We start from the raw sequence: 16,493 nt of genomic DNA, 5'->3' as shown, positions 1-16,493 counted from the left end.
CTAATAACCGGAAGGAGTAATCAAGGGAACCAAGGTTATAGCGGTAATCAAAAGAATGCAATCCAGGGACAAAGACCAGACATGGAAAACAGACATACACAACAAAGAACATAAAGTAACTAAAATCATACATACAAAATAACAAAAGCAAATGAGCAACTCGGATTCCACTAAAAACTGGGAGCATGGACCAGGTGCACCGGTAGGGTAAGCATCCTCTGCTTTTCTAGAAACACCCGCCGAGTTGCTCATAAAAAGTCAAGTCCGGGGTAGACAAACGAGAAAAGGAAAACTATGTCCCGTTGAATAAATCAGTTTTCATGGTGCAGATGGATTCACCATAACGATCCACGAGTTCATGATGATGACCATAAAACTTCTGTAGTGATGACTTCAAACTTGTAGCAACATAACCCTGTTCCAGAAGCCTATTTGTTAAGAGTTCTAGCGCGATACAAAAAGTCTGCGTAGTTTCGGTAAGCTCTGGCATACTGACGTATGAATTATATGAATACCCCATACGCAGGTGCTGAAGGGACGTTGCCACAGATGAAAGAAAAGTTGACAATTCTGAATGAAAAGTCATCACGTTTGTCGTAAAGTTTGGTCAATAGTTTTCCTTAAACATCGATTTCTTACTGTAGGTCAAGATATAAGGCTGACCTTACAGTGTCTGTAGTATCCTTTATCTCAAGTTCTTTGGTGTAGATGCGATGTATCAAATCCCCGAAATTAGGATTGTTTAAAGATAATACGTCATCTATATAGCGGAAACTGAGATTAAAGGATCTAGCCAAACGATATTCCTTCTTTTGGATCAAATCAGCTATAAAGTCAGCCTCATAAGAGTGAAGGAATAGGTCAGCAAGTAAAGGAGCACAATTTGTTCCCTTTGGAATGCCGACCGTTTGTTGAAAAACATGTCCACCACACTGGACAAATATGTTGTCGACTGAAAATTTCAGCATTTTGTAAACATCTTCCTCATGAAAACATGATAGCAGTTATAGGAGAGTTCGCCAATCTCATTAGTGATGTCATATTAACTAATTTGCATATCAATAAGTGTCAAATTGGTTGCCAAATAAACAACTAAATAAACAATTGACAATTTCATGATTAGAATCCCGATTTTCAAAACTTTATAACTTTGTTATTTCATATCCAATTTTGGTTCTGTAAAATGTTTCATGTAGATAAAATAATTCATATTTTGTATGGGAATTTATATATATTCTTGTTTCATTTTGTGATGAAAATATGTTGCCGTGGTAACGTATATAAAAAATATATCAGTTTTCATCACGAATTTTGGATGCTTTTCTAAAATTAATTGTAGCCCCGTGCAGGTTCGGGTGTTAAAAGAATAGGCCTGCAGCAGCGCTAAGCTTGTCGTAAAAAGCGACTAAATAGTGCTCAGAACCCTAGCCGGGGGCTAGGGCGCTTTGCCCACAGAGCAACTTTGATGTGTGCCCCAGGTGGTTGAATGGGGTACCCCTGGCGTGTTACATGCTGGGGTTGTCAGGCTATAATACGGAAAACCTGACCGCAAACCATAGTGGTGCACCGTGTTGGGAAAGATGCCACGTTCCTCGCACGTTAAAGAACCCTACTGTGGTATTCTCCCGGAGTAGGAACCATAAGGCTCCACCACAGAAGGCTAAATTGCCCGACCCTACCCACCTCTCCCTATTTCCAGTGGCAATCAAAATTTGTCGACCCCATTGTCCTTGTGTCCCATCCCTTTTTCATTTCATGTTCATTTTATCATCAATTTCATGTTCATCGTCTGAATATAGCTGAAATATTGCTGCTCGGACGTTAAACCCCAACAAACAAACGAACAAAACAAACTTAATTGTAAAAAAAGCCAAAAAAGAAAGAACAGGTTTTCTAAAATATCAGACACTTTTAAACTGTCAGAAAAAGTAAGCGTGCATGGTGTTATTGTAAAAAAAGACAAATACAAAGTGTACCTTTTTCTGCTCATTTTATCATGATTCTAATTCTTAAAGTTCGTGCGAAATTTTGCAATTTTGAAAAACATCCAGTTGATGCAGGGAAGAGAACCTGATTCTTTCCGGATAGCTTAAAGCATGCATTTTTACCTCTTTACCTCCACAAGTTTTGTATCTATTTATGTACGAATACTCTACTATCCACAATCATTATTTCTACCAAGTTTCACCTTTTATTTTTAAGTTTTACAAAATTAGACCGGGTCAATTTTGTGTACGAAACAATGCACCTCAATCCCATCTGTATAGTCCAACCTTAGGTGCCTTATAGCCGTTCTTTGCATCTTTTTTATTTTGACCTTAGTGTGTATTTAGTTATTTAATCCATGCTTTTTTCATCACCTATTTGATCATTGAATTGTAACCTTCTGTGGTCAGTAGACTTTAAATATCATCAAGTTATTGGAATTCCCAGGGGCCACTTATTGCGGACCTCTTTATGTTACGATTCACAATTTATGACCAGAATCAAGAAAGATCATTCCAAAAATTTGGTAAAAAAATGATAACACTTTCATATATTTGGTTGGTAGTTTGGCTCTTAACAACGACAACTCCAATATTGATGCTAAAGTGCAGAACTTAATTTGAAAAAGGCATATATATCTATATCTATATATAATAAAAAATGTCTGTTCTTGATCTTTGTTTTCATATCAATCATGATAACTTTATACGAAAAAGGATATTTTTCATATCAAATTTTTAGACTGTGACGTCCCCTTGTCACTTCACATGGTGTTTACATATCACAATTGGACAATTGGTTCGATTTGCTCGTGTGTATATATATATATATATATATATATATATATATATATATATATATATATATATATATATATATATATATATATGTGTGTGTGTGTGTGTGTGTGTGTGTGTGTGTGTGTGTGTGTTTCGGATTTTTACGAAAGAAATCTTTTTACAACCGAAAAATAACTTCTCAGGTTTTCAACATTACAAGCTTTCAGAACATCTACGAACTCATTCTAAAAATACACGATCAACATGTGTGGATATCTCCCACTATATTTTATGGTAATGTTCTTCATAAAACATGGAAAGCTCAATACTCGCTCAATAAGCTGACTCAACTGATGACTAGGTTAATTCGTAAGGGATTTGTTTATGGTACTGTTGTCAAACCGTTAAAGATAGCATGTGTTGGTATTAACATTGATTCGCTCATACATAGAAACTAACTCAATAAATTCAAAAGTAGTTTTCGGCATGAAATGAATTGTGTCCTTATTGTATGAATGTATGATTATTGTATGATTTATGATGTACTACACGTGGTTCTCAACCCCACAATGTAAGAACTGGGACTGATTTTATAAACGGTGAGGACATAACTTTTTGTAGGTTTACACTGGTGTAGAGCTAGCATGTGAGTAAACTGCTAGTAGTCCTTTGTACATCTGTGTAAGGTATAACCAGTTTCTTGATTTCAGTTTTAACAAGAGACTCAGACCTTTTTAAACCGATTTTTGATAACTACGCAATATTTTTCCACAGTGACCAGATTTAAAAAAAAAGGAAGGTTGTGATCACGCCAAATTACTTAACACAGCCGCATTTTTGCGCCTGTCCCAAGTAGACAAGAGTCAACAAATCCAGTTCTTGCAAGCTTGCAAGAACACTTCATGGGAATTCTAAATAGACCAGATCCACCGGATCCAGCTTTGGCTTAAACACTGCAACGAAGTTGTAAATAGAGCAGAACCATCAGATCCAGTTGCGGCTTGAATACTTCGAGGAGGTTCTAAATAGATCCACATGTGACCAAGAACACTTCATTGAAGTTCTAAATATAGACCAATGCAATCGGATCTTGCAATTATAAGAACACTTTTACGAAGATATAAGCAGAGTCACCAGATCCAGCTGTGACAAGACCACTCCAACGACCAGAGCTACCAGATTTAGCTGTGGGAAGAACACTTCAACGAATTTCGAATTGGACTAGGGCCACCAGATCCAGCTGTGGCAAGAACACCTCAAGTGAGATCTAAATAGGCCAGAGCCACCAGTGGTCTTGTCACAGCTGGATCTCGTGACTCTGCTCTATTTATTATAGCTGGATCCGATAGCTCTGGTCTATGTTAAGAACTTCATTGAAGTGTTCTTGCCACAGCTGGATCTATTTAGAACTTCATTGATCTAGAACACAGCTAGATCTGGTGGCTCTGGTATACTTAGAACTTCTTAAAAGTGTTCTTATCCCAGCTGGATCCAGCGGCTCTTGTCTATTTAGAACTTCATTGAAGTGATCTTCACACAGCTGGATCTGGTGGCTATGGAGAACTTCTTTAAAATGTTCGTGCCACAGCTGGATCTGATAGATAGATCTGGTATATTAGAAATGTTCTTGTCACAGCTGAATCTAGTAGCTCTGGTCTACATAGAACTTCGTTGAAGTGTTCTTGCTTCAGTTGGATCTGGTGGCTCTGGTCTATTTAGAACTTCGTTGAGTGTTCTTCCCACAGCAGGATCTGGTAGCTCTGGTGTGCAGTGCGTATAAAGGAATTGCTTATGCAACGTTCGGGAGCACCTTGGTGCACACCGGTTATTAGTCAGTTGGGGTCGTGATATTCGTTTTTGTGGGAATACATTCTATAGTTGTAGTGAGACTTTTGCTTAATTTGTTTTGTTTGTGGGTCTCAGCTCTTTTGAACTGTTTAATAGATGTTTTTATTCAATATAAATGTATATATTCTAATAAGAAATAGTATAAAAATGATTTCATAGCTATTAAAAATCAAAAGGCGACATTACACAATCTTAAAATGTCAACTAACAATGTTGAATACAGTACCTAATGTCTGGTCTATTAATTTTCAATGTTGCACATTACACCAATGAACGTGCTGCACCTGTAACAGATAATGGTTCTTAGTTAAGTGTAACTGAATCAGGCAAAATAGGAAAAATCAGAAACCTGCATGTCAAAACCCCACTGATCTGACAATGTAATATCACTCAAAGATACCTTCTCTATTTGAAAAGACCATTATTGATCTCTGCATCACTGGCTTTGCCCAGAAATTTTTCAATAGAATGTTTGAAAAATGTGGTTCTTGACAGAGTTATCTGTCCTTGAAATGTTCATTTTTCAGTGCATTTCAATGAAATTATAACTCAATGCACCTACATGAAAGGGAAATATTGCCTTTTTTTCCTTGATTCTGATGATGCAAATTGTCAAATTAATTATTACACTATCAAAATGTTGAGTTTTATTATGCCATGTTTCACCCACTGCCTGATTCTGACAGAGACTGACACTTAAACAAAAATGAAGTCATATTAATGTACAATTAATAAACAAACATTCCAAATTTGTTTATATTAAATAATAAATACTTTAATTGTTGGCACAAACTCATCAACAAGAAGTTAAGTCCGAATACAGACAATAATGAACCTGGATAAACATTATTAAATAATATGGTAATTAAACTATCATTGGTATTAATTAATATGTATGTATTTCTATATTTGACTCCTCTCTAATATTCAAATAATTTTATATAAAAGAGGAAGTCAATATGAGAGCTTTATATGAATTATGGTTTCATAAAAAAGACGTGTTGACTGTTTTTCTGTTATCTATATCATGTTTAATATTTTCTCATTAAAAGTACATGTACCTTAAAAGTACCTCATATATACATGAACAATCACGACTCTAATTCTTTTAAGTCAAAAGTTCCATGTGAAATTTGTATACGTCTTGATTGTTTTTATCTGGATCATTTTTCCAACTTTTAGTTTCTGACGTTATTAACACTGTCACGAAACTGTAAATTAAGCACTCTTTGGTTGACGCACTCCCAAACACTGCTCTCGGAAAATGTACGTGGGGTCTTGGGGTAGGCCAGAGCATCAACACAGCAGCCAGGTCAGGTATATATCCCGAAGGATGTGTTCCGCCACCAACACAAGTTGGTTTATCAGTAACAGCAAAAATTTAACTAGCAGAATCCCCGTAAGGAGCGGACGTGCGAGATCCGCTGAAGGGCAGTTCCCAAACATCTTATACTTAACATGTATATTTTTGAATGTGTATCGGAAAATCTGTGTATTTGAAAAGTAAGAAAGTCATTTTCCCCCATTCGTCATGGCTGCTCAGCTAAACGGTCTTTGAAAAAAAAATTCTTCTAAAGGGAAGAATGGTAGAAATATTACTTTCCCTAGTTTAAAATATTACAATCCCCCCCTTTTTTTTATTAGAAATGTGATTGTGCAGTAAGAAACGGAGCAAAATATGAAGGCTACATTGACTCAGCACTTCAGTACTTTGATTCTGAACGTGATCAACAGTCCGAAGAAACAAGTCATTAAATAGTGCGTAAATATTACACGGATTTCTAAATAATATGGAAGATGCGAAATTTCCCTTGCATACTGTCTGATTAACTATCAATTTCATGGTTATTTTTATTCTTTTCCATTTCACGTTTCCCTCGTTTCCATTCACAATGGTATTGATCGTGGATGTATGTGAGTGCTACCGCAAATTATGACATTTAGCAAGATTTTCATGTGATGCCTAGGTCAACTTCAGACACTATCGTGGCTTCATTGACAAAAATCCATCTAAGTATCATACTTAAAAAGAAATTGATAAAAAGGATAAAAAATCTGATAAAAACCCACTGTTTTTACGGAGTTAACTCCTCTTTTCAGTATTAATCAGTTTCGAAAGGAATTTTCAGGGACATATTTATAACACGAAATCGTATTATGTGTACATTTTATAGTCATAACTTTTTCTGTTGCAGTTTGAACTGCGAGTGAACTATAAATGCTGGAAAAGACTATATATCGATTGACCACATATAAAGAATAAACTATAGAATAATCATAATTTGCCTCGCTTTCACCTGAACAGCCCACGTGCTTCCTTCTTGCCGGCTTCTAGAGAACCCGCCATCATTCCACCATCAACACTTCCGTTCACTCTATTTGTCAGACGATTTGCAAGTATGGCAAAACCAAGGTGTTTCTTCGACATTACCATCGGTGGAAGTCCAGCCGGTAGAATTATCATGGAGGTAATTAAACGAGTTCAGTAGTGATAATTAAATAAAAGTAAATTTCGGCCTAGCCGCGCCGGTCATGCCGGTTTCCATAACAAACCATGAAAGTGAAATGAGACGCTTTTATAGTTTGAACAACAATTAGAACCTAAAACAAAACGTTGCAATACTAAATTGAAACTTAAGAATTTGTAGATATGTTTTAATATCATTGCCGATTTTTTGGCGAATGCGCTAAATAATTACGCTCCTATTTTCGCGCTTCCGCGTGTGGGCGAGTTATCTTATTATTTTAGCCAAGCATTTCTAGTTGTACCGAAAATTAAAGTCACTTGCAAAAGCTTATATTCATTTAAAGTTTGCTTTCAACTTGTGAACTTGCATCCAGGTCCATATATGGACTGAGGCTCTCCTTCATAAACTATGGAATGTTCATTGTAAATATAATCCCCAGTGACTGCTCTGTAGATTGATGAAGAATATTTTGTTGTGTTATTAAAATTCTTCTGTAATTGCATTTTTACAAGAGCTTTAAATTGCAGGCCAAAATATAATAGTTTGTTTCCTTCTACCAGGTAGAAATGATAAATGTAGAAATTCATTTTTATAATCCATTTTGTATCGAGTTTATTGGTGAAGTGTTGCTTGAGTCAAAATGATCATTAAATGGTTAGGGAAGGTACAATAAAAATATTGTAGTAGGAAACAGACATATTGATTTTATGTTTTTTATGAATGCTGTGCAACACTCTGAAATGAAGGTTAATGGTCAGAAGGAGCTTCTTTAGTAGAGATATTTCTGGATGGCCATATAAAGTTTTAAGAAGAATGTTTCAATGAAATCTGTCTTAACTGAACCCAAGTTGCATTACATATGGAACACTTACTTTTCAATATATAGATAACAGAATACAACTTGACTATACTGAACTTCTAATTTTGTCTACGCCTTGATTAATATCCTTTTCTGTAGACTAGAAAACTTAAAAGAGAGAGTAAATTGTGAAATTCATTACCATTTGTACCCCTTTTACCAAAATAAAACGGCATGTGAAAAGCACATGAAAAATTGTCCCTTATCCCCTCCTAATGTGATCTGTACATCAATCCTCAAATCGCTCTTCCAAGTTGAAAGGCAAATGATGCCATACTGGGATTGGTTTAGACAGATTTCAGTGTGTTGATTGAGTCATTTAGTGAATTGATCAGATATAATTTCTTATTTTCATTTAAGTGACAGCAGTATCAATTAATGTCCTTTTTTGCACTAGTACATTAATTGCCTTTTTAATCAGGGGATGATCATGTCATATTTCAGTTAGATACAATTACATCATGCATGTATATCAAACATGTATTGTAACAGATTGAATAAGGATTTTTTTCATAGCTAAATAGCTAAGAATAGAATTTTGTCCACAGTTGTAAGCTAGTAGCTTTAATTGATACTGTTATCAGATTCAGTTTAGAATGTCTCATTATTTTGTAAATCAGGTGAGATTTTAGCCTTTTAGCTTCCTTGTATTTATCCTGAAGTTTCCAATAACAATGTAGATTCCAAAAATTTGCCACTTCTAATGCTTGTCCCTAGAAAAGAGTTTTTCCAATACTGGATCAAAAATCCATATATCATGGCTTTACATTAATTGTCTATTCAAGTAAAACTCCTACAACCGTTTGTGCCAGTGTTTTAAACTGCATGTAGATACATGTAAACAGCAATAACCTCTTACAGTTTCTATTGATACCTTTTGAGAAAACAAAATTGGATGGAACTTTTTCTGTGCTGCTTCTTTTACTTGTCAATATCAAGGTGAATTGTTTGGTTCTTCATCTTAAATTCAAATGGTCATATACACTATTATTTTGAAGAAAAAAAAAGATTATTTATCAATGTGAATTATGAGTCTTGATTCTTTACAAAACCTTCGATTGAGCAAATCGCTATTTTTCGCAATGGTGGACAATCGTAAATGATTAATATCTGCAGTGTTTTGATGAGAAAGAAAGACAGCTCTTTGGTTGATAGAATTGGATAATAATCAGTGCTTAGCTTGGAACAGGTAATTACTGATAAAAGCCCAGCTTTATAGTTTGAGTTGGATGAAATTTAATGGCATGATTAAGAGTTAAGTATTTCAATGTTGAAGTTTGAAGATCTAGGTATAGTTTAAGAAAACTTACCTGTTGAAACTTGAGGATATTAGTGCAAACTTAGCTTGCCTGATTTACAGTGAAATCTACTTTATGCGCAGTGATTTTGTTAGCCTTAATTTACCTCTGAATTTTGGCTGTTTCCCCCAGAGAGTTTCCCAATTTTGTGTATGTATTTACCAAAATTATAATAAATCCCAATTCCAAATTAAGTACCTAAAACTGGTAAAAATTTGATTTTTTAATTTTGAAAAGCCTCTGCTTCGATGTCGGGCATCGTGGATCGTGTTACATGCAAATACATTTTATTTGTGTGTATATGCCTGTTATTTGTTTTTGCACTGTCGTCATCTGCATATTTTTCTTCAAATTTTGTGTAAATTTTCCCAATTAAAAAGGAAGAGGATTCTTCGAAAAAAAAGTAACAATCACTGATGCATGACCTTGTATTATTTCTTTGATAACTATTTTTGTATTTGATTGAATTATTAACTAACATTATTCAGGGATTTCCTACCCTTTTCCTTGGACAAGAGTAATAGCTCACATTTAATGACCTGTAAATTTTCCCAATTAAAAAGGTAGAGGATTCTTTGAAAAAAAAGTAACAAAATCACTGATGCATGACCTTGTATTATTTCTTTTACTTTGATAACTATTTTTGTATTTGATTGAATTATTAACTAACATTATTCAGGGATTTCCTACCCTTTTCCTTGGACAAGAGTAATAGCTCACATTCAATGACCTATCCTTACTGCTTAAAAATGTTTTCTAAAATATATAGTGTATGCATTTAATTTTCTAAATTTTTGCTTATTTTTATATGCCCATCTAAGATGGGACATACTATGATATACTGTTGCCCGTCTGTTCATTGTCTACACTTTGGACAACAACTCGAAAACACTTTCACTAACTTTTATAAAACTTTGGTGATTTGTTCATATCTAATGAATTTTTATACTTAAAAAGGGGCAATTTTCAAGTTTTTTGGCAATAACTTGAAAACACTTTCAACAACTTTTACGAAACTTTGGTAAATTGTTTAAATCTATTGACATAAATTTCCTTTCGATTTTTATAAATTTTAGATTTATCGTTTCTGTGTTATCAATTTTTATGCTTAAAAAAGGGGCAATTTTCAGGTTTTCACACTAACTCAAGAACACTTTAACTAACTTTTATGAAACTTTGAAGTTTTGAAGTTAGCTGCCTTCCGATTTGTATAAATTTCAAATTTAACGTTTCCGTGTTATGAAGTTTTAATCTTTAAAAAAAGGCAGAAAGGCTAAGGAATTAATTCGTTGAAAAAATATTGAAAACAGACCATTTGTTATTATAGTGCCAATTTTTTTGTGCATTTTTTATTTACTTTTTTTTTTTGGGGGGGGGGGTTGGAGGGGATGGCACTTGACAGGGCTCACAGTTTTTCTAGTTGATCATATAAGTTCATTAAAAGCTGAAGGACAAGTTAAAGGACAACAGTGTATCATGCGCTTAAAGCACAGCTCTTTATTAAATGATTCTGTCAAATGAGCATATTCACAGGTATCAATATTTGCGATTTAAAAAAAATCATTAGTGTTATATAGTTTGCTTGTACTAATTTTCATAGTTTTCTGTCCATGCCAAAAATAACAAAGATTAATACGTTAACAGTACATTTAACTTGTTTTTGAAAGTATTATAACACTCCCAGGGTAAATGATTTTGAAACATTTCAGTCTTGGAAAGTGATAGTGTATTTAAACAAAAGAATCCAGGTCAGACACTTGAATTATTGTTTCTGAAATGCAATATTTAATTTAAAAAATTATAAGATTTTTTGGCATAGGCGTGGTTTAAGGAAAAATTGGAAATCCCTGTCAGGTCATTGTAAAAAATAGTTGGTTATTGCCTACTCACCACATGTGTAAAGTCTTTTATGTATCGGGCCCATTGATTTTCCAACCCTAAATTTAGGTCAGAATTTCGGCCCCATTCCCAATTAGAAAAAGGCTCTAAAAATCCCAATAGTTGGTTGTAAAATTCCCAATTGTCAATAGATGTCCGGTTGCCTCGAGATCACGATCGTGTTGTTTTTTCTTCTTCTGTATCATACTTCGTTTATTTACATTTGGACCGTCTTTCGGGGTGTTTTGTTAGTTCTCCTTATTCTTTCAATGCTATTATGATTGCATTGCAATCTATTCGATTCTACATGTATGTCATCATTGCTCTTGAAGGGAACTAAAGAAGTTAAACAACAGACAAGCCGTAAAATGACCCATACAATACGTCAATAGAATATTTCTGACTGGGCAATTTAAATTTTAATATACTATTAAATGATTCAAATGACAAATGTTCTATTAATATTTGAAGCAAATAAAAAAAATAAAAAAAAAATGCATTAAGATGAATTTTTTATGAGAGATGTACATGTACAAACTTTTCTTCAGTCTCTGTTGTATCCAAATTATCTTCCAAAGGAGATCTGCACTCTTCAATACTGAGGGAACTGTAGTGTTTCTCATTTATATATCATTTCCCAAATTAGCCATTCAACACGCTTTTTCCCCCAATTGCATGGGCCCTGGTCCCTTCCCAAAAACAGTAGGAAAATCACTTGGGCCAAAAAAAATATGTGTGTATACTGTCACATGCTGAAAAACAGGGGTGTCTGTAGCTCCATTTTTTAATTTTTAAAATTTTTTTTGGGGGGGGGGATTCAATTGTAGTTTCTTGACTAATAAGCTACAGGGTGGTGTCTTTGTCAATAAATGCTTCATTTCTAAATTCACAAGCACTGAACAAGTTAATTCTAGAATCTGTATTTCATATATTTGAATAAATACCATTTCAGCTGGGTAGGTTAAGGTAGGCAACACCCAACTAACATATTTTGAACTTTTAGATTCAATGTTTAGTGTTAGAATTAAATATAAATGGTCTTTAAACCTAATTTAATTAGTTCTTTTTTCTTAATTTCAGCTCAGGGCTGATGTTGTACCCAAGACTGCAGGTTTGTATTGTCTTTTTTCAAACTTTGTTATTGACAAGTTTTTGAATGAAATGAGTTCTTAATATGTTTCAAATACAGTATTTCAAGTATTTTAGGGATTATGAAAATGTTTCTCAACTCCCATTGCATGGATTGATTTTTGATTTGGTGTGTGGCTTAATATAGTGTATATGTTGTAAGCTATTTTTGACCTTGTCAAATATCAATTTGTACGAGTGGAAGTATGCTTAACACCACAACATGTGCAACTTCATGATATAACAAATGTACTTTGAATAGTAATGACAAATTTCCTCTTGTAAGGAGTGGTAGCTCATTCGTGTTGAAAAGTCTCCTCTAATCAGTTGCAACTTTATCACCTTCCTGTGTATAGATAATATTTTGTAAGCACTGTTTTAAATATGAAGTATACAAATACTGCTGCTGTTGCTTTCATATGTCGACTCAATGAAGACTGAATTTTGATAGATTACTTATTTTATTGACAGAAAACTTCAGAGCCCTGTGCACAGGAGAGAAAGGATTTGGATTCAAGGGAAGTTCATTTCACAGAGTTATCCCTAACTTCATGTGTCAGGGAGGTGACTTTACAAACCACAATGGCACTGGTGGAAAGAGCATCTATGGCAACAAGTTTGAAGATGAGAACTTCACACTAAAGCACACTGGGCCTGGTAAGAATATTGTACAAGTAGGGTTCGTACGGGTCCTTGAATCCTTGAAAAGTCATGGAATTTCATTTTGAAAATTAAAGGCCTTGAAAAGTCGTTGAATCCTGTATATTTGCCACAAGTCCTTGAAAAGTCCTGGAATTTTATTCAAATGACATTGTTTTATTAAGTGTTGAAATAAGCAATTGTCCGTCTTTTTTATCTCGCGTTCGGGAAGGTAAGTCAAGGGGAAATAATCTGTAAGTGTTCTTGGACTGGTTTTTGTTTGTGAATGTCATAAAGGGAACCAGATTTAACCGGTGTCAAAAACAACATGACCTTATAAAACAAAATGCCAGGAAACTGTAATTTTCAACCCAATTGGGTTGAAAAAGAAGAATACAAGCATTGGCTTCAAAGCGGAGGTGGTGCAGGATATCAAAATTACTACTTTTTACCCATCAATAAAATGGAGTCATTAGAGATATCACGTAGGACACATGTTTCGAACCTAAAATTCTCATCAGCTACGTTGGCCAAAACATATTGAAGGGCCGAAATATTAACAAAATTAGTGCAAAATGTTTTATAGGTCAAAACAGTCTAATCTGGGTGTATCTGGAACTTAAGAAGCTTAGATTTTGCTCTGGTTAGAAGTCATGGTAACACACACCAGCTTTATGAATGTGTTCAAAACATTTGGCATACATAAATATGCTTACAATAATTGAAAAATTTATTTAAAAAAAATGTTTGTGGTTTTGGGTATGGAATATTAAAAAAAAAAATCCTTGAAAAATCCTGGAAATTGGAGCAAAAAAGATGTATGAACCCTGTACAAGACAGCTGTTTTAGACTGATTTTAAGGCCAAGCAAAAAAAAATCACATCTTGTTCCTACCTGCACAGAAGGCTCTGTTACTGGTCCAATAAATCATTGATAATTGATTTCTGGTTGTTGGTTCAGTACTATTTAGGTAAAATCTAATCGAATACTTTCTGGAATACTGAAAATTAAAGGCCTGTGACATGCTTCTTGGTATCTGGCATGGATGTTTTCACCATTAACAGAATTTTCAACTTTTTTTGGTAGCCCAAGAAATTTCATTTACTTGGGTTCAGGACCTACGACTATATGCATATATATTCTTTACAAGGACTTTAGTTTTTCTTCAAGTGGACCATTGAATTAAAACTTGAAAAATTCCACAACCTTCCCACTTTTGAAAGTCAGTTTGGACTCTGGAACAACACCGGTGAACACATGATAAATGCTTCTGATGTGTAATTATGCTATGTACTCTTTTACAGGTATTTTGTCAATGGCCAATGCTGGACCCAACACAAATGGTTCACAGTTTTTCCTCTGTACAGTCCAGACCCAATGGTAAGAATTAAATTTTAAAGAATTTGCCCCCTGTTTGTGTAAATGGGTCTTGAAGTCTGACACAACTCGAGAAGTACACTTGCACCTAAATTTCTCAAGAAGTTGGGATGAAATGTCATCATGCATATCAATATGCTGCTAATATTTTAGTTATTTACCATGGAAATGAAAAATTTTTCCATTGTTCTGTTACATCTAGATTTTGTAACAGTTTGCATAAAATTTTAATTCAGATGTTACATCAGTGAATTTCTTACTCAATTTTGGGTTGGTGATACACAATGGTGTTACATTATTTGACATTTACCCATATTTACCTATGCCTGTGATTGATTAAATGTGTTGCATCATATCAAAAACATTTTTGTCATCTGCATGTTTCACTGAAAAGAATTGTACTTTCATGATTGTACATGTACAAGGAATATTGTTGCAGTGAAAGTGGACAAAATACGTAAAAAAAAGTTGCAGTAATTTTTTCAAGACTACATCCTGATATTTTTCTTATCCATCTCAAGTGTATTTCTTATTCGTTAGTTGAAAGATGCATTATCCATGTGCAACTGCTTATTTTTTACAGGTTGGATGGTAAACATGTTGTATTCGGAAGTGTTGTAGAAGGAATGGATGTTGTTAAGAAGGTTGAGGGAGTAGGATCTCAAAGTGGAAAGACCAGCCAGAAAGTTGTCATTAATGATTGTGGACAATTATAAGACTTGATATTCTTCGTTTTTTACATTTTTTTTTTTCTAGATCTGAAGTTCAATATACAGCAATGAAAGTGCTAATGTGTTCAATTTGCAATCATGTGGACAACTAAATATTTACCAAAACATATTTTTGTTCTTTTTTGTGGCCTTTGACTGTTTTCAGAACAGTGTTGTTAAATACAGTAAAACTTAACTGCCATCTTGCCTATTTTAAAGGTATTTTGAGATTTATTCCATAGGCCAACATGGTTTTTTTTTTCAGCAACATTTTACTGAAACTTGAACCCTAGCATTCATCTGTATGTAAGGGCACTAAAAACTACTGCAATACAAATTGGAGCACTGCATTTTAAATATCAAGGCACCAAGTTGTTCACTTAAAAGAAATTATCTTGATTTAAATTATTTTATTTTATTCATCTTTTTATCAAGCATTCCAAAGATTTTAAGGACTTAATTATAGTATGATACACTTCACTCTAAGAAATTAAGGGCTGATATCTGTACGCATCTGGCAAAATAAAAAAAATTATCATGATCTGAAATAAATGTATAAATATGCAGTCTTCTAGGATTACCTTTTCCCGTCACCCAAGGCATGTGAAATTTTGGTCAGAAAGTTATTTTTCAAATGCTACTTTCCCTTGGAAAGTAGAAATTAAAGAATTTTTTATTTGACATTTTAAGCTTGGAAAGCAGATTTTGATAAATGGAAAGCCTATTTTCATGTGAAACTTTCCTGTGGAAAGTTAGAATTTGAAAAATTTCTAGAACACAGAAAATGACGATATACATGGGTTCAAATTAGCATTGAATTGAGGTCTTGGACCTTTCAGATTTATGGTGGGTCTTGCGATTTGGTTATAAGCTACTTCAATGAACTTTAGATTTTTGAGTTCTTGAAATACATCTGCCAAATTTCTGTGTAAAACATTTTGTTATAACATGAAAAATTTGTTGTGGGTTGGAAAGAAACCAGAGTAACAGGAAAATTGTGTGGTGTTAAGTCACAATAGCAATGGGTTGTAATTTAGTTTGGATCTTCCTTGTTAAATAATAGCACAGCTTGTTGAGGGGGGAGAGTGCCTTCGTCAAGGTCTGTTTTTGTCATGTTATATTGGCAACCATGAGTGTCATTTTGGTGCCATGTCTTCATAGAGAATATAGGATAGTCTGATGAAGTTCCAACTATTTAGTTGTATCTTTATCTAAACGAAAGAAGTCCAGTCAAGACAGCAATGAATTTATGAGAATCAAGGATACGATACTGAGAAACATAACCATGAATTCATGTAATTTATACCTTGAATTACTGACCCTTAAAAGTGAATGCCATTTCTGCATTTCAGATTACAATTTGAATCAGGTTTCATGTATGTTCTTTTCCACCATGAATCGCCAATTGCCTGATAGCATTTAATGGCAGAGAGAGATGTTCTTTACACCACATCACAATGTTGGTCAGAATTCAGTGCCAGCTATTTTTTCATCTGACCCAGGTCAAAGTTTAGTTGGAATGT

At 34.1% G+C, this 16,493-nt stretch overlaps 1 protein-coding gene across 3 annotated transcripts in view; it reads left to right on the top strand.

Moving 5' to 3' along the window:
- Window positions 1-6,904: 6,904 nt before the first annotated feature.
- The window catches only part of LOC148620016 (peptidyl-prolyl cis-trans isomerase-like), a 32,861-nt gene continuing 23,272 nt past the window's right edge, over window positions 6,905-16,493 (top strand). Inside the window, exons 1-5 of one of the 3 annotated variants that reach the window (XM_088580517.1) lie at window positions 6,907-7,081; window positions 12,197-12,227; window positions 12,716-12,901; window positions 14,188-14,263; window positions 14,844-15,098. In XM_088580517.1, coding sequence (XP_088436643.1) covers window positions 7,013-7,081; window positions 12,197-12,227; window positions 12,716-12,901; window positions 14,188-14,263; window positions 14,844-14,976 — 495 coding nt within the window. In that variant the 5' untranslated portion in view covers window positions 6,907-7,012 and the 3' untranslated portion in view covers window positions 14,977-15,098. Of the gene's footprint in view, window positions 7,082-12,196; window positions 12,228-12,715; window positions 12,902-14,187; window positions 14,264-14,843; window positions 15,099-16,493 lie in introns of those variants that run through there. The other 2 variants (XM_088580514.1, XM_088580516.1) reach the window with 2 other exon arrangements.

Source organism: Perna viridis, chromosome 4, assembly GCF_037379345.1.
Source record: "Perna viridis isolate PV_CMFRI_1.1 ecotype Kerala chromosome 4, ASM3737934v1, whole genome shotgun sequence".
Taxonomy (NCBI): Eukaryota; Metazoa; Mollusca; class Bivalvia; order Mytilida; family Mytilidae; genus Perna; species Perna viridis.
The sequence above is the reverse complement of the archived record's forward strand: the minus strand, read 5'-3'. Positions and strand labels throughout refer to the sequence as shown.